Below are 24,617 nucleotides of genomic sequence, written 5' to 3' on the forward strand. Positions count from 1 at the left end.
TTCTACCGCCAAACAGTAATGTGAGCATTACTGCGTTCCGGTCTTGAAGGGTAGGTGCTGGTGAAATTACAGGCGCACGGGACTTGTCAACTTATACTTCAGGATGACGGGTGCAGTGGCAGTGCCCCTCATATCATTGCGATTAAAAGCTCCGAGTGGCACTGCAACTGTTATGGACAGCCGTGTCGCTTACCACCAGGCCCACGAACTACTAAACGTTTTCAAATGTCCGCAACTTAGAAATTTGAGTATAGAGTGACCACATGGATTCGACCTGTCGACCTCTAAATTAAGAGGTAATCGCTCTTCCACTAGGCTACCACCGCTTTATAAATACCTAAGAGACTAAAACAAATTCTTTCAAGTCACACTATGATATATAAAATGGCACCAGTTTGCGCGATACAGCCTCTTTAATTTTTCGACTCGTTGCTTTATTGGTTTAATCGCACACCAATATCAGCTATACATTCTAAGGGCGGTTACGCGATGCAATCCCTACACCTGTGATTTTTTAGGCGATTGCATCAATACAAACGCGCGACTGCATAGATGCAAACGTGCGACTGCTTCGATGCAAATGCGCGACTGCATCAATGCAGTTGCTTATGTTGAATCATTGTGTGCGAAAAATCTGTATAGGTTTATGCACATTGTTTTGTTAATTGTAAAGTGAAATAAATTAACTAAAAACGCGAATCGCGATTTTCTATAGTGAAGCGACTACGTGCACTTTAGCTTCCGATATTTATCGATCCGAATTTCTTTTCATTAATTATAATGAACCGTCGGATCCTTCTCCATATGAACGGGAGTCATCACTTAAATCCTCAGTAACATTAATTGTTAATTCTTGAGTACACAAACTGTCAAACGCAACGTCACGTCCCAATCAGAAAATATCTTAATTTTTGAACCCACTCACTTTTACGATTAAAACTTCTTCATAAATAAAATCGATTGTTATAAAAAATCGAGTTGGAAACGCGTTAGGACTTCACTAATAGATTAAAATTTGAGCTGGCAAAAGTAAGATAAGTGGTTGGACGGAGTGTGGCGACAGAATCGCTGCAGACGCGCTGCTAAGTCGCCGTGTGTAACCGCTCTTTGTTTTACTTCTTGATAGCAAGCACGGTATCAAAGCGAGGCTATGAAGCACACAGTAGCACTGCCGACTGCTTATGCTGAACGCTTATTATGATTGCGATAAATGAAATGTAATGTAATTAAATTAGTTCTCAAATAACAAACACAATGCTGATAGTTACGCTAACGTTACACATTAACACGACTATATTAATAAAACCATATCAAGTGCATGATCGATATTAAGATCTACTTAACTCGATTGTCTTCTTTTTTCACAAGTGCTACTGAGAGCACAACTTCGATTACTCATCGATTACGCATCATTCGAGAGTTGTGTAGTACTTCCGCTTATTGATGAACGACTAGCATATCGAGTTCTCAGGCTTTCGCGATTTCTTCGCATTTGAAATGTCACTATTTTTTTCTTTATTTTTCGGACTCTTTAAAGGTCTCACGGTCACGGCTGACTAGGGCGCGCGCATGTTCGTATTTAAGGTCTTCAAACCACCGGACTTGCAACCCCAGTCCGTACTGATGTACATGTCGCAGCCGTATTGTATAAGGCGCCGTATTGCATTGATGTTTTCTAATACGGATTGCAGTTCGCCTTAAAAAAGTACGCGGCAAAGAAATGTGCCGCCGGAATACAATAGGACGCGTCATTGTTACGCTGCTTTGAAATACTTAGGGTCGTATTCTAGAACTCTATTCAATGCTCAAGTCAGGATTGCACTGGAAACACAAGCACTGAAAATACGACCCTAATGGCAGGGACTTGAGTATGATATCAAGTGCTTTAAACCATACTCAAATCCCGACTTGAGCATTGAGTAGAGTTCTAGAATACGACCCTCAGTTTCAAATAGAGCCGCCAGTAGAGCTACATTACCATAACAACAATATTTCCGTTCCAAACAGCAACTGTCTCAACAAAGTGCATACAAGGGTATAAATAATAAATAATAATGAGAGTGGAAAATGTAAAAATATGAGTGAAAATAGTGAATAATGGTGAATAACTAACGCAAAAAAAAAAACGCAAACAAATTCGGTTCTGCTTTGCTTTTTAATATTCTGTCAAACGTTGACCGCCGCTTCGTAGAACGTACCGTGATCACAATCCGGCTGAACATGAGGTTGCCGTATTAGAAAACAGCGCCGTTTTGCAAACCAGCTAGCTGTAATGCAATACGGCGCTTTATACAATAACAATACGGCAGTGACATACGTATTGAATGATTAACTTTTCGCGATTACTACGCATTAGAAATAAAACTATTATTTCAGAGTTAAATCTTGTATATTTGTTTTTTCAAACAAATCAACGTTTTTAATAAAAAATAAAACAAATTTTATGATTTAGACTCGAAAATAGTAGCTTCATTACCAACGTCTCTCAGCACTTAATCTACCGTTGAAGTTTGTTATTAAAAGCTTTTATTATCAATGAAGTGGTCTTGGTCACTGGAGATAGTTTCATCCAAGATGCATGTAACAGGACTGAGGGTCGTATTCTAGAACTCTATTCAATGCTCAAGTCAGGATTGCACTGTCACCACAAGCACTGGAAATACGACCTTAATGGCAGGGACTTGAGTATGATTTCTAGTGCTTTGAATCATACTCAAGTCCTGACTTAAGCATTGAGTACAGTTCTAGAATACGACCCTAAGAAACTGTTTATTAATACGAATACCTTTAATGTAAATGTGATTTTCTTCTAATGTGTACAATAAGAAACATAATTTCATCAGAAAAGAAGAAAGAAAAATTGTGAACTCCTCATCATTTACATGTGTTTCAAACCTATTTTTTAATATCGCAAATAAAATGAAATTTTTTTTTCAAGAGTTAAAAATTTTATCGTCCATAGGCAATGAAACTTTTTATTTCGGATCTAAATGGCGTATATTTGTTTATTGCCCGAAACGTTGATTTGTTTGAGATTTAGATCCAAGGAAAAAATAGTTTCATTTCCTATGCGTAACAATCGGTAAAACCTAAAAACTCGACATTAACCGTCCAAGTTACCATTCAGTTGTATAAAACTAAGTCGGACAAATAATCTTCGGCTAATTACAAGACAATGTTTTATTAAGGTTCCTGAAATCGCGATTCCGCTCGGGCGTTCGACGCAAAAACCACGTCTATTTCTTGTCTTGTCTTAACGCGATTCCGTGACGATAATGTAGTAACTAAATTGCTTCCAAGAAATATTACAAAAGTTTCGTCTGCTAACAGCTTGTGAACAAAACTATTAAACTGTAATCATTAGCAACTACGTGTGCTAACGTATGGACCGTATAACTTTTTACTCTGCTACGTAATAACTTTGCCGTCATAGGCCAGAGCATTTGTTGCGACCACACGCAGAGCCGAGGTCGCTGCCAAACGCACGCGACATGTGACAACGGCATGATGTACAGCAAACAATGATTGAAGATAGCATCTTGTTGGTAAATAAACAGCAGGCTAGTATGATTGCCATATCAAACCTCAGCTGAAACAGGTCTCGGAACAGAACCAAAGGATCAAGCAATGTTATTTCGGGATGTGCAAAAGCCCTGAACCCCGCAGGTATGGTCTATAATATGAAGCTATCGTATCACAGTAGTCGTGTTCAAATCTATGACATCAATTAAGTCTTAATGCAGTTAAGGATGGTTGTGCAAAGTGATGGGATTAGTTTCAGATTTGGTGTTACGTTTTCAGTGCCTAGATGAAGTGTAAATGGTAATAGGGAAATTCACATTCGGGAGAGTTGCCAACGTGGGGTTCCTGGGCGCCGGCCAGCGTCAATGAATCATTACATATTACCTAAACCGGACGACTATTTATAATATTCTATATTCGCCACACGTGGCTTATGATGCGATAGATGATGGATTGACGGAAGTTTTGTCTCGTCTCCAACAAATTCATTTGTTTCGACAATGAACTTGAAGAAATGTAAATGACGATAATCTATTCATATTGGTGATTAGCCCCCTTTAGGCTGTCACTCCATCGCGCGTGATCAGGAGCGCACAGTGGCTAGCTTAAAACGCGAGATGTCTATGCGCGAATAGCAGTATCTCGCGCTTTACGTCGCTGTCGCGCCAGTCGCGCCCTTTCGTGCTTGCCTGTAGGGCTGTAGCGGGAAAGCCTGCACGTGTTCGCACTTGCGCGATTACCAGTTCGAAATTTTTTAAGGTAACGTTCTTTCGGAAAGAGAGTCTGTGTAAAGGCTAATCGTGTAGGATACACCGCGTGAAACTAGTACTTGTCAAAGTGCGCGTCTGATGAGCGCAATCGCGCGTTCTTTCCCTTTTCCTTCCAACGTCTTTACACGCGCATTCAATCGCACGCGATTGCTGTACCACACGCGATTGAGTGAGTTCGCGAACAGCTGAAAACAAAAGAGAACTTTTCACGTTGTCCTTGAAGTGACATTTGTGTATAAATATAGTACTCTATCGGTCGTTCACACGACTTTAAATTTTACTCATACTGTATGTTATTCTATGTTCATCTCTGCTTCCGCGAAGTTACTAAGCTGAAAATATCTTAAAAAATATATAGTATTCGACCTTCACTGAGATAATGAAGTCTACAACGTGCATTAACGTAAGAGCGAGTATTAACTTTTAACGATAACCTCGGCAAGCCAACATCTCACTGTATATAAGTTAATTAAATTTTCTCACATATGTGGTGTATGTAAAATGCGAGAGTTTGAATAGATGTTTGTAGTGCAATTACACCACAGCAACTTTTGAAAGGCCGTGGATGCAACTTGTGACAATAAAGTTCTACGCACTTTGCAATTTGGCATTTATAGGAACGAGGAAGAAACTCAATATCGGTCTAAGACGCGGCCTGAAAATTGTACGACTTTGATTATTTATCAATTCCTTTTTGTGATGTCCCTATTCTGTCATTAATACTGGCTGGATGTACTTAATGCCTTTGTTTGCCATCTCTGGCGAAAATACTCATAATTCTTCGTGAGATAAAGGACTGCGAGAACTAACACTCGCCACTCGTTAGTAGAAGAGTAGTTTAAAACAATTTTATGGGATATTTAGTTTTTGAATATAGTTTGTTTTAAGATGTACATCCTAAATTGTATGGATGGGTAGCTCAAAATGATTATATTTATTTATTTAAAAGTGAGATAAAAAGACAACATTATGTAAGGCACAATTATGTTATGTATAAGCCAACTACAGGTACCCACATCACTCAAAGTATACCCAGATTCAAAATAACAGTAATAATACAATAAAACTTAAATATTAATAAGTGCAATATTAACTTCAAATATTAATAAATAAAATAATTTGGTTTATGACAACGAATTCAACTAAAAGTTTATTTGAATATATTTTATATAGTTTTTCAGGATGTGCGATCCCCTTATTTATCATACACTATCCGTGATACTCGAACCAGCGAGATATAATACAAACTGGCACGTTGAACCAAAATTGGTAGTGGCAATGACCGTGGAGATAACCGCTTTTTACAAACTGACTACTATGTAATGCAGTTCATACGTACACATTGCGTAGTAGGTATTTGTACGCAAGAATCTCACCTGGGAAACTTCTTTCACTTGCTCCATTTGTATGTATACATACACACTTTTTTATATAGTGTTAAGTGACGGGACGAACAAGTCGTGCGCCTGATGGTAAGCTATACGCCTGTCCATAACAGTTGCAGTGCCACTCAGAACTTTAAATCGCAAAGATCTGAGGGGCACTTACACTACGCCTGTCACCCTGGGACATACGTTGACAAGTCCCACGTGCCTGTAATTTCACCAGCACCCTTACCTTCAAAACCGGAACGCAGTAATGCTGATATTACTGCTTGGCGGCAGAAATAGGTAAGGTGTCAGTACTTCCCTAGACAAACTCTTTCACAAGGAGCTCTATTGCTACAAATTTTAACCATAACTCTACCATGAGATTGTAGTGTTCAATCAAATCGGCGACGGCGGCGATGTATATGGCAAATTGTACAGCGCCAGCGTCTCAAGCGACCTTACCAATACTAAAATTTCCTATACAAATTTTACACGATCACTAGAGGTCAAAATTTTAAGATCAAGGTGGAAGGACTGGTCTTAACGGCAACTTCTATCGGGTGATACAATAAACTGCACAAAAGCCATAAAACAAAAGTGTATTCCACACTATTAAACAACTCATTCGACTGAATTGATCATCCCGTCGCAGGTCCACCAGGCTTGAAAGAGTAAAATTACGATTGAAATGAATCTAGTTCAATTCTGAATTCTCATCTTCAATTGAGTAATAGTAAAAAGCGAGCGAAAACACGACGAATTCATGAAGAGAGCCATCTCTTCATGATTTGAGAACCATATCTATTTTTGTATTTTCCGTGTGCCAAGCGCTGTAGAATATGGCTCATCTCCCGGTTAATTGTTGCAAGACTTCTCTAAAACATTGCTAAATTTAAAATTGCAGTGTTTCTGCGCAATGACGTTGTTTTACTGCGCGCACTGGCAGGCCTACGTTACGGGCACGCTCAAGCTGGGCCGCATCGACGTGACGGAAGCGCAGTACTCCATCATCGCCATCCAGTTGCTCTCTGCCACGCTCGGCCCTAGCTTCTGGGCCTCGCAGGTAATGATATCCATCTGGAATGTTATCGTTTGTCTACTGAAAAATACCCAAAGTTCTGAGGATACTTTAGGCATTAGCGATTTTGCGTTAGTGCTTTCGATGTTGGTGATTTGCAGCGTTCGATAGCTGCGTTTAAATAAGCTGAAGTGAAATGTTTCGTCGCCATTTGTCGTGAAACTATATCGCCATTTAAATATTTCTTAAAAATGGTATCGTCAATGCTAAAAGTATCTTGGAGCCGTAGGCCTTAACTGTATCCTATGTGCTTTGATTATAATCAGATCTCCTTATATTTATCAAGCACTGTGGGCCAGATATTTGCTACCTTAAAAGTTATCTGAATAGTTATAGATTTCATTGCAAACAAATATGCGGAGATACTGATTATTATAATGATAATAATCATGTTATTATATATTATTACATATGATTATATATGATGTAGACATATATTATATGATGATTATATATTATGATGTAGGAAAATTCGTATCACCATATTTTCGCCAGCTATCAGAATAGAATGTGTAGAGAAATGTGTGCTGCCAAAGTTACTAGGAATATTCTTGTACTTATCGCACCTCTGATAAAACACAGACTTAACTACAAAAAGTTATAAACCCGAATCATTCTTAAAATGCAATTTTCACGGAAAAGCAGATAAATATTATGCATTCCTTCATTTTTCTATAGAGGGCTTAATGCGTATTGAAATAATATAACATTTAAGAGCTCTTCAAATGTGCTCCGTCGTACTAATTACAAAATTTAACTTATTATCTGTAAATTTTACAAATGCAAGTTAAGACGCTTTTTCTCCGTTGCGGCGGTGCGATATGTTATTTTTTTTCTCTCATAAATGTAAATAGGCACAAAATGTGTCCTATACAGGTTTCCACTTGACAATTCTGAACCGGTCAAAGTGTTTCACATAATGTTAATTAGTTAACAGAGTGAAGTAGGGACCCTTGCATCTGTTTAAAGTTACTCAAAACACGCTCACACAAATCAGCTACTGCAAATCCGATCTAAAAAGTTCATTTCACACATACGCTTGCGAAAGGCTACGAGCCGACGTATGCACACAAAATTGTCCATTGACATTGAACACTGCGCCCTATTAAAATGTATTCGAAAATGACAGTTAGTACGTAAAGTGTACATGAAGGTTTATATAGTAAAGTTGTAGATAGTTTGCGATGGTTAAACGATTTCCATCAAATTCGCAATATAATCTACTCATCTGTTTGTTCAAGTGTTATCAATGAGATTGCCTTATCTCAGTTTCGTTGTATTTATTTCTTCGACCGTTAATGTTATCAATATGATATTCAATATTGCTTTATGCACGAAAGGTAATGTTTTGACGAAAATTGCGTTTCGAAGAAGGTCATGAAACTCGTCAAGATGTTTATGGTACCCGACTGGGTTGAACTTATTGGCCCTGTGTTAACTGAACCCTTTCCGCCTGTCTAAAGGGTTTCAATCAAGTTAAACAATCGTTTAACTTTGAACCGATTCATTATCGCAATATTTACCTAGTCTGGTATTGTAATTTATGTCGATTTAATAAGGTTACGTATACTATAGGTATATATTATTATATAACCATTAATGGTTCGATAAACCACAGACTAAATTTTAATATTTTTCTTAATTTAGTTTTAAAAACACCCACATGAATTTAATGAAAATTTTATTTGTAAATATTTGATTTACTTAAAGATGCAAACAAGTTGTGTAGAGTCACTGTATTATCGCATTAAACAGCAGTCGACAGGGACAGTACGGCTCGATGAACCGACTACGCACTGCATCTGCCGCACGACACTGCAGCACCGTCGCTGGCGGCTGCTGCCTGTCGCTACGACAGACTGTATAAAGCCAGCTTTAAAAATACTAATAGGTACCAGCAATCTGAACACTAGCAAAACAACCTGAACGAAATCTGAAGCGACTATACCAACCTATATTGTAGTTTTGAAACTAGTACCCTAATAATAAGGGACCCATGTTCAGCAGCAGTTACGATAAATAAATTGATGTAAAACGAAATGTATGCAATGTGACTATGAAATATTGATAGCTAATCGTATTTACGTTTTAAATATACATGCGAACTCAATGTTTGACGTAGATCTAAAATAAATGACAAGGCCGATAAGTTGCTTCTGGAACTGGTATTTACTTTGAAGTGTCATCGGCATTAAAATAATTTGGCGGCTTTAAACTCGCAATGACATGGGTTAAAGAGAAACTTGTCGGCCTGTAGAGCAAGTAGTAGGTTATTTGGTGGCGAACGTAGGTGGGCGGCGGCTTGGAGGTGCGGTACTCGCTGGCGCTGGCGGCGCTGGCCGCGACGGCGCTCACGACGGGCGCGCTCGCCGCCGCCATTGTGCGCGGCGGCGTCGGCAAGAACGGCTCCACTGTCGCTGTGAGACCCCATACTTTTCAAGAGATCTCTTCACTTGGATCACTGACTGGCGATTCAGTTTCAAATTGTAACTTACTAAGACAACATGACAATGTCGAAGCACTTACTTTGAGTTTGAATAGAAATTAACGGAGCTAAAGATCTTGACTGTCGTTTAAATGTATTTGATATGAAAATTTGCATTGAAGTCCACAGACGTTAGTAGGACAGTGGAACCACGTGTTCTGCAATGGATAACGCGTCTGACACTCTTGGAGGTCAGGAGAATCCAGGTCGAATCCTGCCAGGGACCTCAATTCTTGTTTATTTTATTTTTCGTGTTTTCTATACAGAATCTACAGAATTGTAATTTATATAAAGATTTTCCTACTCAAGGCTCTACTCGACACTAAAAGCATTAATATCAAAAAAACAAACTTCCTGTACTACGTTTGTATGTTATTTCTTATTAACGCAATAAGATTTATTGTAAGATGTTAATGACATTTACAATTTATCGGATGAGGTCAGCCGTCTTATCAGTCAGTGATTCAAGTCGCTTGCACCGAATCTTTGCAGCCGAGGACGTGGGACAGCGCTTCCTCTACACTACATTGTTGTTTGAAATATTAAGTTCATTTGAAAATGACTCCCAGGAAATGGACTCTCCCGCTTCCTCTCCGTTCGAATTCGAGAATGCGGGCTTGTACTAAATATCCTGTTGATGTCGAGTCGAAATAGTTGACTTAATATAGATTAAAAGGTTGTTAATTTATTGGAATAGATAGACGCTTGGCCTTTTCACAAAATTTTCCTTTTATCAGAAAATATTTTATAATTTATTTTGAATGTACTGTGTACTAAATTCCTATAGTAAAAGTATTTTCCTCCATAATAAAAGTATTTTTGGTTTTGGTAGTTCCAAAAGAAAGCAGGCTGTGCATTTTGTAACTGTCGTAAGGACTATCGAACGAACCATAAAGAGGGCTATTGACACTGCGACTGCAACAAAAATCGAATCGTCTGAACTGATCGAAATCCGAGGTTCGTGTGACTGTTGCATCGTGTACGGTCTCCCTAGCTTTGAAGTAACTTAGATTATATTCAATCTTTAAAACATTAGTGTGCAAGGGCCAACATAAATTTGTAAACGCTTAAATTTGGTTATTAACTTATTACTTTATTCGAAATCAATATCATCGCTTATCATGTGGGTTTTTTTAATAGCATGTTTAGATCATCTTATTTTTAATTGAAATATCTTGCTCAACGGTTATGTTGAATGTGGTCCTTAGGTATACTGTCGTAAGAGTCTCGTGTTAATATAGTTTTTTATTATTTTTATGGCTGGTGCGTCGCCGTGTTTTGTTTAGTATTATTTGATGTGGGTCTTCACTCATTTCAGCTTATAATTTGATGGATACTTATATTATATGTAATTTTGGAATTTTGAAAGGGATTTGTAGCTGAAAAATATTAGTGAAAGAAATAACTCGGTTTAGCGGAACATAAACATGTACTACATATTATTCGACAAAAAAGGATAGATTAGCATAGTTACATTTGCTACCTCTATGGTGCTTAAAGAGCGTAACTTTTTGGAGGAGAGTTCTGGAGTGGAGAATTAGTTACGCCAAAAATAGGGTTAGTGGTCGGCTATTTATTAGTCGTCGTTTTGATTTTGTAATTCATGCCAATAAATAATCTCCATATAAATGCGTACTTAACTAAATTACTAAAGAACAATGGCGAACTCATCAACAAAAATTGATATGGGAATTTTTGTTGACATAATTTGTATGCGTCTGTTTTATTCTGGGCTTACTGTTCTGAAAAGTCTAAAATTAAAGATATTCCAATTTGAAGTTATGGAGATTTTTTATTTTATATTTACATAAATGAAAAAAAAAATCGATGCATTTTTGTTACATCAAAATAATTGACAGAAGCTTACACAGAATTCATGGAAACTCAAAGGTGCCGTGGGTTTGTGACGACGAAAGTTCAGAGGAAATTATTTTACATAATGTTATGGTCAGAAACCATGGATTAAGCAATAACAAAAGAAAACTGATTTAATTCATATGGTAACTCGGACACAATTTATTTTTTATGAAACATGCCGTCTATCCCTGATATAAGGAACTTTTTTCTCAGTATTACCACTTTCTCGCGTGGCATCTTTCGAGAAGCAATTATCTACTTTGTTTTTTGTAATAAAGTAATAATCTTTTATTGGAAATTGGTCGAATAGTACATTTTTTAGTATAATTGGAAAACCTTAATTAATTTACTTTATTCAAACTTGTAATTATGGCATTTGAAGACGCTAAACAATTCTTTTAGCAATTATTTCGCCTTTGTTCTTTGAAAAACGTCGTATGTATCCGTAAAATTAATCACACAGAAGTAAATGAAGCCATAGACAAGGCAATAGGCATAAACAGTGACTTCCGATTGTGCTTTCAAACGTAAATTGTCGGTCAACGTATTACTTCATTAATGGAACGTTTAATACTTTTCAACGTTCAAAATTAAAATTTATTGTTAGACCCTTACGAGATCTTTAACGGACATACGATGTTTTTCACGATAACTCATGTACGTGAAAACGTTAGGTTAACTATTGCTGATCATGCAGATAATGGGTGCTCCGATGAGCCTAGTGGTGGCTTTAATGTGCTTCGCGGCACAGTTGTACTTACTCGTCGGCTTCACTGCCACATTCCGTCTCAGGGGTTGCGGCAAAAACGGATCCACCATCGCCGTAAGCCCATCCATCATGGTGCCAATATTGCTGTGGGTTGCCGGATGCTTTAACGAATCTGTCATGTTGTACATCACTCTCGTAGCTTCCAATTATATAAGGTCCAACAAAATTGACTGACCGAACGCCTTTTACTAGCGGAGCTCCTCTTAGATGGCGGATCAAAATCAGTTGTTCCATTGTAATTGTTCATAAGAGGTACTCGAGTAAAATTTATGGAGCAGCTGATTTTATTTCCCGATTATTGGTGGTGTTGTTCTTTTAAAAGTTGTTTGACTTTGTATTTTGTGCGTGTGCTCAGTTTTGTTAGATGTTATATATGAACCTTTACTAAGCTGTTCATTTTATCACTTATATGAGTAATTAATATCACCAATGTTGCTAGAGGGTCTGACAGTCTTTCAAATTTGGATTTCATTCATCTCTATACTGTCAAATTAATACTGTAAAAGTTTCAAAATATCTTACATCCCTCAGACTTTTTAATTCTCTGAAATGATGATAGAAAACCAAGACTAAATAAGTTATTAATAGATTCAGGCGTTATTTTGCCAAAGTCATGTCAATAAAAATTTTGCACGATTTAACCGTCACTGGGTTCGCGGAGTAGCAAATTAATTTACTTCCATTTTTACTAAATAATTTGTTTCAAAAGTATACACTTTTTATAGTTTGAAGTTAATAATTATTTACCGACGTGCAGACGCCCTTGAAATAAAAGCACAGCACTTGAAATAAAGTCACGATCATGAATTTATAACCCGATAAAACGAGTCTGGCTTATCATTGTATATCATACACATCTTCATTATATTTACGCACTTGTAATGATACTTGTGCGCATGGCGCTATTTCACAATAAAATTCACATTGCTATTCAGTCTGATTAAATGGTCGTTTCGGCTAAGTAATCTATCCTAGATCTAGATGACTAACAAGATTCACATACAATAAGAATTTAAACTAATAAGACCAAAATACCTTGTGGGTTATCTCCGTGTTTATTGCCTATTATAATTTGACATATTTGGGATGATAGAATCAGTTGTTATAATGGTCAACACTAGTCCATTACGTGCGACTATACTGTTTATCTGTCTAATAACACATTTCATAGACTACATGTATATTTTAAATGTAACAATAGTCATCCCAAACAAACAGTAACTAACAAACATTACTAATTTCATGCAACATACAATTAACACAAGTAATGAGTGAAGACAGCACATACTATGTACTCGTAGGACTTCAGTTTATTTTAGGGCTACCATTCTGTCAACAGATGGCGTAAGTATACGGCAGATACGATTTGTGCTTTACCTGTCATAGGGTAATGTTCAGTTAGTTTTCTCTACCTAATTTCAGGGCAATTTAGTATTTAAGTATTCAAGTTTATCTTGAAATATTAAATAATATTTCAGGATACTCGAATATTAGATATTACTTTATAATAATTTTCTAAAATATTTAAATATTAAAATTTGCCACCAAAATTAGGTAGGGGAATATAACCTGAAAATTACCCAATACCTTTTAACTAATATCGCACCCGTATTAATAAAATAACGTCTATTGCGTCAGATGGCAAAAAAAACTTTCATATATCGTTACTTTATTATTAAGGGTGCTGTATGTCACCTAGCAAACGGTTATCATACGTTAAAATTTGTTTGGAAGGAAATGCACCATTCCTCGATACCGGCTTATTTATGCGGTATACTCTGCCCGTGCCCATGGTCAAATGAACAGATTTTCAAGTTAAATGGTTTCCACAGTATACTCTCCGGCCAAAATATCTCGAACCTACTTGTGGTGTGCATACAAATTTCCGATTGCTACTATCGCGCTCGACGAAAATGTATCAAATGCCTTCTTGCGCCATCTTGTGAGCGGGTATGGTACTCCGTTGTAGCATGTTTCGGCCGGCCCCCTCCATGCGGCATGACGACCGTCACGTTGATGCATGTTCTAACCGCAGCTGCCGACGGTCCGCCTGAGCATCAACCTCGCGGCCAATTACATAGTGGTGGCACTAACGTTGTACCTAATCGCTGGTTACATAAGTGTCATTATGAAAGGCGGTGTCGGCAAGAACGGCTCCACTGTCGCAGTAAGATCATCCACTTAATGAGTGCCGTCTGCCGTGCTAACTACACATGCTCGCGAATAGCCACCAATGCTCGTCATGTTTGTCTTCCAGGCTTTTTGATTACTATTTGCAGTTTCATAGAAGTAATTATTTATGTAATCAAGGTATCGGCGTTATTGTAACTTAAAAAGGAGGTTTTTATTAAGTCCATTTAAAGTATTAGAAAAATATATTCCGTTATTTATGTATTTTGTAGATAAATCACATTAATCGACTTTTTTTAACCAACTGCTTATTAAAGTGATCTGAGCTTGATATACATATGTATAAAAATGCTATAGTTCTACAAGAACGTCATCAAATAAAAATAATAATAATTTAAATATTTCAATATTAATTTGGCATCTCTGATTTGACTGGTAACTATGAATAAAATCTTTGATACTTGATTTCCACATTTGTTTAGATTATAATCGTTTTTATTTTAAATGAAAGACACGATGTTGACCTGAGACATCAGTTGACAAGTCCCATGTACCTGTAATTTCATAGGTAAGGTGGCAGCACGTCCCGGGACGAACTCTAATGGTAAATGTAACTCTAAGGGTCGTATTCTAGAACTCTACTCAATGCTCAAGCCAGGATCTGAGTATGGTTTAAAGCACTCGAAATCATACTCAAGTCCCTGCCATTAGGGTCGTATTTCCAGTGCTTGTTTGCCAGTGCAATCCTGACTTGAGCATTGAATAGAGTTCTAGAATACGACCCTAAGTATGCCACATAATAAATACAATTAATCTTTATTGCGTATAACGAACTAAATAAAGTATATTTCCTCTGTTAGATGTCAAAAACTCTTAACGTTTATTCCAGTTGTAATTTTTTTCCATTCATCTTTTATATAGTCTTAAACGTATATTTAGTATGTTATTTGAATTAAATGTAAATCTTTGTCACTATTCTTAAATAAACGGAAATACAAAAAAAAATGACAGACAGCTGCAGCAAGACGCTGCCTGTGTTCACACCTCCAATGTCCATGGAAGCTTATTATGTGGGGGCGGGCTTCATTACCTAAGCAGCTGAGGACCGCAAAAGGCTCAAATACGCCAACCTCAGCCATTGCTACAGCTTTCTCTTGCGTGGAACCATGGGTTATTAGGACCCATAGACGAAACTTAGTATTGCTAATATTACTTTTCAATTTCCCCATTTGTTATGCGATTCTGATGGACCTACGCCGATACCTAATAAATTTTATTAACTGCTAAAAAGTAATCAATAGTCAGGACGTTATTGTTGGAACGGATTTACCCGAATGTTTGTATGTTGTGCTGTATTCATAGTAACGTTGTTTTGTCCAGTTCTTTTAACAATTGGCTTGCTTTATTTGGTTGCATGATCGCTTGCTTCTGTACCGCATGTCTTTCTTACTTTTAAGTCTATATTTTGGTCTGTTTTTAGTCCCACTTTTTTTTTCTAATTAAGTAACAGTAGTTTTTTTTTTTCAATTACTTTAACTTTGATTTTTTTTTAATTCTAATTATTTCCCTTTTATCGTTTGCAATTTTTTTATTACTAGTTTTTCCAATATTCGTTAGTCCTTAAACGTGTTTTTGTACATTTGACAGGTATTTAATGCAAACTAAGCTAAAACTATCAATGGATCCATTCATTCAAGATAGATAACTTCGTGTTATTATCGCAGGTTAGCATATAAAGAGGATAAAACCAGATATAATTATTAAAACTCAATTGTTATTATACTTTTGTCATACCTGTCAAATGAACTTTCAAATTGAAATTCGTCAACAGATTTTCCCCCTTTCCCTTACCGAGATATAAGTTACATCTCCTACCCCCGCAACCCCGCAGGGCACGAGCATCTTGTCGCCCGTGATCCCGTTCTCGCTTGTGGTAGTGCCGGCCTTCATCATCTTCCAGAAGAGTGAATCGCACGTGTACGAGAACCACCCCGCGTTGTACATCATCGCGTTTGGAATGGTCGCTGCTAAAGTCACTAATCGACTTGTGGTGAGTTTATATTTATTTCCGTTTATTGTATTGTAACTAGGTGGCTACTGTGTAACGGTCAGCGTTTCCTGGTCTTTTTTATCACCGGACCTCTTTTGTTCCTTGAAACAAACATAAATTGGATCAAAATTAATAATAATTAAAGCACAATCGAATTTATGTGTGTTTGTTGTTCTAGTAGAGCCTATGGACATACTCGCCGGGCATACTCTAACCGGGGCTCCAAAACCATAACCCACTTTTAGAATATTGAAATTGTTTGATGATATTTCAGCTATGCATCGTCAGGGTAAGCTCCGACGAGTCGAGCACGTTAACTAATTTTAACCGTTTTTAAAAAAGAATTTTGTGCTCTATTTTTTTCTGTTTAGAACGGATATTTCACTATTTGTCAGTTAGCCGCATTTTAGTTAGTGGACGGCAGACATATGGTTGGTGTCACTTCTTACCATTGTCTTTTTAAAAATTTTTTGTCAGATTTAGCTTTGCAATTGTGCTCAGAATTTTTGTAATGTACGAGTGTATATGAACCCTGCCACACAGAAACACTTCCGCGACCGCCTCTGTGTAGCCTGGGCATTAGGGTTGGTTGACTTTTGAATCAGTTGGTATTGCCACTAGAATAAATTAGTGGCTAAAAAATTGACAACGCAACTCTCGAGTCAAAATTTACATAGTCTGTCTTCGACTGGCAACTGCAGGTGGCGCACATGACGAAAAGCGAGATGGACTACTACGACTGGTCTCTGCTGGGGCCGGCCATGCTCTTCCTCAACCAGTACTTCAACAACGCGCTCCCCGAGTATTACGTGCTCTGGCTCTGTACGGTTAGTGCCACACATTTATTGGTAGCCTGAATCTTTTCTTTAACGTGTTACTTGTCGTAGTTAATGGAATTGGTCTCATCTAATCGAGAAGGTCGTTAATTGCAGCTATGGGTGTGCGTCGACCTAGTCCGGTACTGCGGGCAGATCTGCCTGGAGATCTGCGAGCACTTGAAGATCAGGCTGTTCAAGATCCCGTACCCGCCGGTGGCGGCCGGCGCCAAGACGCCCACGCACGCGCACGCCGCGGCGCATGCGCAGGACCGAAACGGTACGAACCGTCGGCAGCCGCCGAGACACGCCAAGCGACAATACTAGCTCGCAACGAGTAGGGGTTACTATGTGAGATTTGCTTAACTCTGCAGAAGGGATATACAGAGGTGCCTCAGTACTGTAGGTCCAGGTTGAGGTGTTCTAAAGGCTACATGTTTTAAAGGCGTAATAGACGAAATAGTCTGTTCCGCGATGTGTACAGATTTTAATCCGTAGCGGACCTCTTTCGCACACATGCGGATGTGTTATCTGATACTGTTTTGGCCAGAGATTTTTGTCTGTTGCGCCTTTTAAATTATCTCCGAATAAACTTTTTATTGACCCTTTTCGTTGAACTGAGACGAGGTGTTCCATTAAGTTTGTCGTTGTGTTCTAGTTCACAGTTTTATTGACGTTAACCGCTGTCAATATTCGGGTCATCCTTCCTAGCCGTAGTAAGACTACGTGACATCTGCGATTGACGATAAATTCTGACTTTGCAATTTTAGGAACAATGCGAAAATAAACGTCAAAGAGACACAACATTTATTCATAAAATTATGTCCAATGTTTATACCACAAATCGGTTAATAGTTATTTTTTCTCGCGGTTAGGACATTTTCTAAATTTCACATACATTAGGATTTTTCGCCGGTAGTTGAGCAAACCTGTTCGGTATACTTACTTTCAAAGGGTGGTGGTCGTTGTTAAAAATAGGGAAGTTTATAATTTTCGTTTGAACCCAGCTTCAAAATGAACCGAAATGCAAAAATTGTATTTACACGGGAATTGTTCGTTATAGATATTGTACTATGTAGGATGTTCAGACAACGTCGAAGAAACCTACTGCTTGAAGCGGGTATCGGCACGCGCTCTGACGTCTGGCGCTCTTTTTTTGTTGGTCATCGCCTTGATTAGTTTGAGACGACCAACTTAGGCTTAGCTATCCCCTTCAAATAATAAACTCTAAGTTTCGTTTAAGGGTCAACGCGCATTAGTCCGCATCGTACACGCCGATGTTGGTAACGCTGCTATTACTAGAAGGGACTTTGTAATTTTTTTTTTTTTCAGTGTAAAAAATTACTTTCAAAAATCAACCTTTACAATCTTAGGTACTTTATTCCCTTTTTTGAGTTAGAGAAAAATCTCGTGTAGTTTTTGCTTGCCAGTTAAAAATGTATAAAATAAAATCATTAGGGACAATTTGACGTCCAAGTTCAAGTTTGATTAATCTGTAAAACGTGTACATAGTATGAACAAATTAGTTAATTGTAAATAAATAAATCTTGTTATCGGCTGCGTTTTAATGCGTTCAGCACTTGTTCTTTGATAAAAATATTAACAGAAAAAAAATGTTAAGTTATGATCCATAAGTTAATGAGATCGCCCGCAGCACAAAAATACAATTACATTTAGCTTTCGTTGTTGCTTATCGGTGTTATCTTTTCTGTCGCATTGTGTTGTGAATCACAACGTAACAAAAATGTCCGCTTTGCACAATAATTGTATATAACTGTTAGTAAAGAGCATGGAGCCAAATGCCATCCAGCTACCCTTCTGAGGACCGTGCCTAAAGGTGTATAGGTGGTGAAATAAGCAATAAAGAAAAACACCGATGAAAATAGGATTATTTTTAACCATAATGTTGTAAAATTGTAAATAAAAAATTGTAGATTAACAGCAGCAGCTATTGTGTGTTCGTTTTTTAAATGTTTTACAGCTCCAGATACCAGCTGTATATGTATACGGAGGTCAAACATATTTCACGCTATTTCAAGTGGATTTGTGCTATGGAGGACCTCCTATTTTGATAACTGAAATCACAATGTAAAATATCGTAAACTCAAAAATGTATCACCCTGTACATATGGCACATGTTAAGAATAGCACATAAATACACACCTGCCTTTATATAATTCTAATTAACTATAAAAGCATCATGACTTGAAAACTAGCATTTTAAGGTCAGTAAGTCGCTACACCCAGGAAAGACCCATGTCCAGTGCTGGAATATTGTGCGAGTTGTTTCAAATACAAGGTTTTCTCTTATGCTTAAGATCTGTCGCAGAATATTGTTTTAGATGTGCGCGGGCGCAACATAGAGGAATGTTACGTTCTCGTGGGGGGATCAGTATCGGACCAGTAAGTGGGACAACATTCACCAGACATTTTTACCATAAATTTGTGTTGGTTTTCAAATGCATTCATGTCACCATGGTTTAGGGATTGCGGTCAAATTACTTTTTCCGCACACGTTTGCACTTATTTGTCATAGTGATTGCGTGTAGACAGAATAATCGCGCTCGTGTTTTGACTCTCTTATAACACAGGCTTTGCAATTTTTGATCTCATGATTTGAGTATGCAGCACAACATTCAATGGAACGCGAGAGCTCGCGAAAGGTGCCGATGTGTGCTAATAAATGTTAACCCAAAGTAAAAACAGTGTGGTAGTCTGTTTAAAGTATTTAAAGGGACGATACAAACCATTAGCTCTCTTGGTAACCTGTCCTAGGCATGTGCATCTAACTAAACATATAAATCCACATAAACCTAGCAACCGCCTGGACATAATACGGTGGTGGCTCCTACTAACTCTGCTCTATCGAATATGTTCCTTCTACCTTAATTTACTATCCTGTTCACACTTATACTGGTGAAAAGGGATGGTAAAGAGAGGCGATGTCTTCTTTATGATAGTATGCTAGAACGCTTGCTCGATGTAGGGTTTCCCAATCATTTGTATAGAAAACTAATTTGTCTTATTATTTGCACAGTGTCACAAAGATACAGGTCTTTATTTATTATATAAGTTCCTCCCATTTTTGTTTAGTAAATGAATAGTTTTGAAATTGAAAATGTTATCATCGATACAGAATGTAGTAGTATAGTTGTTATAAATGTTCTAAAAATTACTCATGTCGTTTCTTACGAAATAAACACACAAAAATATCTGATTGGGGAACCTTGCGGTAGAATTTGATAGGATTTAATAGGTAAACAATCTTAGACAATTTAAGAAATTATAACTTTTCTATCTAGTCTTTAAAGTCTTACTTTCATCTTTATACACATTGTCTATTGTAGGTGCGGTCGAGGAGTTTATTTGTTTTCCTTTTTAATTATAAATTCTTATCAATTTAGTAAAACGTACGAATATACCCATGTGCACAAAGTACATTATTGTTTGATGACACGTACTTCTAAATTTATAAAAATTATTTAATTGTTACGTTTTAATTTGTACAGGAATGACCATTGATTTCGTGTTAAAATAATCTACACGTGCACTATAGATGGCGAAAGCTTTAGGATACCACTATATTATCATATTGAGGTATTTATCATAAACAAATAATGTCCCCGATAATGCATCAGGATATCTTAAAATTTACATGCTAGAACAAAGTGCTCAAGTGGAAGTCGGACGTAGGAAGTAGTAGCCGTAGCAAAATAACATTGTAAATAGATGTTGTTATACATAGTATACGTTGTGTTACATGAAGCTGGCTGTATTAAATACTGTGACGTGTATTTTTTATGTGAAATATAAGCAAATGTATTTTGATGGGATTGTTTTATTCAGACTCTCGCTCGTTTCAAGGAGGATTTAGCAATAATCCTGTTTTAGTGTCAACAGATTTATAATAGCCTCGATCAAGGCTGAGTTTACTAAAGGCAGTATGAGCTATGTCTGTACCATTACGTATAACATTAATTTGCACATTTGTTTCCCAAAATGACTTGCTTTTTTTAAATATAATCTTAAACAGACTTGTAGAAAGAGATCTTCGCATTATTTAATGGTTACATTATATCAACTCGACGAATTTAAAATAATGCCTGTGTTCACGAAGTACTGTTTCAGATATAAATATTAAAAGCTACGGTTGCGGATGCTAGAGCTAAGGTTAGTCCAGCCAGTTATAAAACGCTTTTGTACTCCGTGAAGGTGATCTTGTATTTGTTGGGGTTTAATTTTTTGCATTAAACATAGGAACAATCGTAGATAGTACATATTATTCTAGGATAACTTTCTTAAACTTTTGCTTTCGCTTGGCGTTTGCATGCTTACTAACAAATATTATTTTAAAATGCGCTTTTAATATAGTCTGTTAAAAGGTAAAACTCAGTAACTCCCATTTTGATCAAAAATGAGATTTTTCTATTTTTGTTTCATTGAGAAAAACATCTACCACAAGAAAAATTTAGTAAGTGCGTAGTGTCCTTCATTATAAAATTGAATTTCTAAAAAAAGCCTATACATACAATAACATTATAATCTATTTGCAACTAAAGCACAAAATCTTAATTACCTCCATACTCGATTTGGATTTTAAGTGAGTTTTACTTTGAAGTCGACGATACATTCAATCTGTTCTGTTTAAAATTCAGTTTACAGATGAAATAAAAATTACAAAATAATATTATTTTACATTGTTTTGTGTTGTAGTGGATATGTTGGGTCGTTTTATTGAGACTTAATCATTGATTTTTTTTTTGAGCTTAATATATTTGTTAAAATTATTTCGAGAAAACTAATTTTTGTCCCTTTTGTGACAGTGACGAGTGACAGTGAGAAGTCGGAGGGCGAGGACGACGTGCCCTTTCTCAACAACAACAGTATTCATTAATCTATAACATCACAAAAGACATTTATGCCACATAAAAACTCCCGTGTCGTGTACACATACGCATGAGGGTAGGTAATTTTGCCACAAGTATTTGACATAGTCACAATCTAGTACGTCAAAAACTCTGGAACAATCTTCACGTGGCATAGGTGCGAATTCATAAATGCCTCGCTAGAGTATAAGAAAACATGGTTTCCCGAATCGTGCTGGAGCGCAGCATAGTGAACTTAAACATTTTTTCATTACAAAATAATTAAACAAGTAATTTTTCACATTATGTTCTGACACAAATAGCGATGTGAAAGTACCAAAGATATTATGATACAGTAATAAAACACCATATATGTAACATATTTTTTTTTTATTAATGGATAAAAATGTTATTGACAATTTGTATGATCTAGTATTCTTTATGATAACCTATTTAGTAATTATGTAACTTATTTATTACTAAGTAAATATTATTAGATTTTAAAGTCGAGATTTAATCGTGTATAAAAACATATTTTGTTTACCTCAACGTTTTGGACATGTTGCAACCTCCATGGTCTCGAAGGAACTGAAGAAGCGGACCAAGGATGACATTTTATACACGATTAAGCCCCGATTTTAAAATCAAATAATATGTGAAAATCGTGAAAAATTTGAATCAATGTACAAGTAAATATTGTTACATGTATCTCCTATTCCAGAAGTGTGTTAATATTACATACATCATCATTTATACCCATTTATACGTCCCACTGCTGGGCACGGATCTCCTCTCCAGTTGAGGGTTTAGGCCATAGTCACCCTACTAAATAAAATTTTCGCTGACAAACTGGAGTTGGCAGTGATGATGAACCACAACCCGCTTAGCTATGTCAGTAGACATACCTCTTTCACTTCCTCTACTGGCATCAGTGTTTTAATAAACGCTGGTTTATTGTGGGTTCTTTTCACCTGACCTTTTTTCAATGACATAATATAATATAATGAAAAAAGTGACTACCAAATATAGTCATTTGTTGTTATGTAAAACGATAATAAAAAAAAACTAATGATAATTGAAATTAATAGATAAGCCATTTGGCACTTTTTTTCTATCAACTTGTCAGAAAAATCTTGTTGAAATTATCCCGTGTGCAGCTCGACATAATTGTCACTCCCCCCGCACCGCGCAGCTACCTCAGGAACGGACAGTTAAGCGGTAGGCCTGTAGTTATTACACTCCTTATCCTTCACATTAATTCACATACATTTTGTTTTATTAGTTGTTCTTCATGTTTCTTCCCTTGTTTTATTAGTTGTTCTTCATGTTTCTTCCCTTGTTTTCTATTATGCCAGATTATGTTTGATTGCCAATAACAAATTGATGTAATTAACAACAAAGATAGATCTTACGAGTGTGTATGTATAAACAAAGTGTAAAATCGAATTAATTGTAAGCGTAGGTTGCGAGTAATGTATTGGTTACCAATTGACTTGAAGAAAACAGAAGATAATTTATTTTGTTCTTGCCTTTACGTAGTAGTATTTTTTTATGTGGTTGTGACTGAATCTGTAACAACGTGTCAACATTGTATGTAATAAAAACAAAGACGCAGACTATACAGTCTTCAAAAAGATTTTTTTTAAGTTAAGCAACACGTCGAACAACTCGATGGAGTGCACGTTATGTTCAAGTGATCGTTGCTGCACGTACCCTTTCCTAGTAGATAAATTAATTATTAATGTTAAATCTAGCCTTTACTGTAAGTATAACTGTACAACATATCGCTATCTCCTAAATGTTGGTGACCACTTAATGCAGACTATTTGTCCAACTTTTCTGTTGCCTTTGATTGTTTTTATAAATTTATTTTCATATTACAAGTATGTACACCTTTATGTATTAGAACGGCAAAGCTTACTTATGCATAAAGCTAAAGTTATGTATTGTGATCAATAATAAAATGAATAAATACTCTTTATTGTACTTTTCGTTGTATTATTTATAGTATATGACGTATTATATCAGTCTTAATAAAAAAAATAGCCATAGATTATATCTAAAGACAAGACCCTATCTTAAACCTCTAAAGGAGATTTTTCATAACTGCTTAAGTTGAAGTAATTATTTATTAAAATTGCGGCTTAATTTATTTGATAGAATGCCTTGACTTACAATTATATGGACGTCGGGTGCGCGCTAAAAAGTGTCCGAACTTATAGGGCGTTAAAATCGTATACAGAGCGTCATTCACGCTTTAGTCTTCGTTTGTTCGACTGACAGCGAAGCAAGCAAAATTAGACAGTACTGCGATGACATTACAATTTCAATTCAACGTTTTAGCTTTTTCATATTCCTTTACATGTCACTACGTTTAAATAGGTTGACTTGGGACATTTTTTTCGTAGTTTTTGTATTAGACCCGTCGTCCATTTATTTGTAAGTCAATGATAGAATGTTATATTTTACTATCACATGACATTCATATTTTTTTTGTGAAAATGCTGCACTAAGTAGTTTGTCATTAATTTTGATACCAAGGTCGAACTACACAAGGTACGCGCACATCGAATATATAACCAGAAATAGAGGCGAAATGTCATTGTAATTTTTTTTGAAAACTATTCTGCCATATCATTACTGTGACAACTGCGCCCCGATTGGCTAGCCCGAGTTCGAAACAATTGACGGGTGTCGTCAACTGTTTCATCATTTCATCAAATCGACCAATTAACTTGAGCTTTGCTATAATGGACGAAAATTGCAAAATTACATATTCAACATTTAATTACCGATGAAATTTGATTCCGTTTGTTTTGTAATTAGATGTTTTGCTGTTTTTCCCACACCACTGAATATTAGGGGTTAAAGTATGAAATTGCCGTTTTATTGCAATAGGTTCTTTG

At 36.5% G+C, this 24,617-nt stretch overlaps 1 protein-coding gene across 5 annotated transcripts in view; it reads left to right on the plus strand.

The window, feature by feature from the left end:
• The window catches only part of LOC113235490 (cholinephosphotransferase 1), a 31,566-nt gene extending 8,757 nt beyond the window's left edge, over positions 1–22,809 (plus strand). Inside the window, exons 3-10 of one of the 5 annotated variants that reach the window (XM_026471197.1) lie at positions 6,567–6,725; positions 9,031–9,159; positions 13,887–14,018; positions 15,873–16,031; positions 16,733–16,858; positions 16,964–17,126; positions 19,189–19,249; positions 21,670–22,809. In XM_026471197.1, the coding sequence (XP_026326982.1) occupies positions 6,567–6,725; positions 9,031–9,159; positions 13,887–14,018; positions 15,873–16,031; positions 16,733–16,858; positions 16,964–17,126; positions 19,189–19,249; positions 21,670–21,679 (939 nt within the window). In that variant the 3' untranslated portion in view covers positions 21,680–22,809. Of the gene's footprint in view, positions 1–6,566; positions 6,726–9,030; positions 9,160–11,779; positions 11,906–13,886; positions 14,019–15,872; positions 16,032–16,732; positions 16,859–16,963; positions 17,127–19,188; positions 19,250–21,669 lie in introns of all 5 variants that reach the window. The other 4 variants (XM_026471196.1, XM_026471199.1, XM_026471200.1 and 1 more) reach the window with 4 other exon arrangements.
• The last annotated feature ends 1,808 nt before the right edge of the window (positions 22,810–24,617 follow it).

Source organism: Hyposmocoma kahamanoa, unplaced genomic scaffold (assembly GCF_003589595.1).
Source record: "Hyposmocoma kahamanoa isolate Upper Pololo Valley unplaced genomic scaffold, ASM358959v1 87, whole genome shotgun sequence".
NCBI lineage: Eukaryota > Metazoa > Arthropoda > Insecta > Lepidoptera > Cosmopterigidae > Hyposmocoma > Hyposmocoma kahamanoa.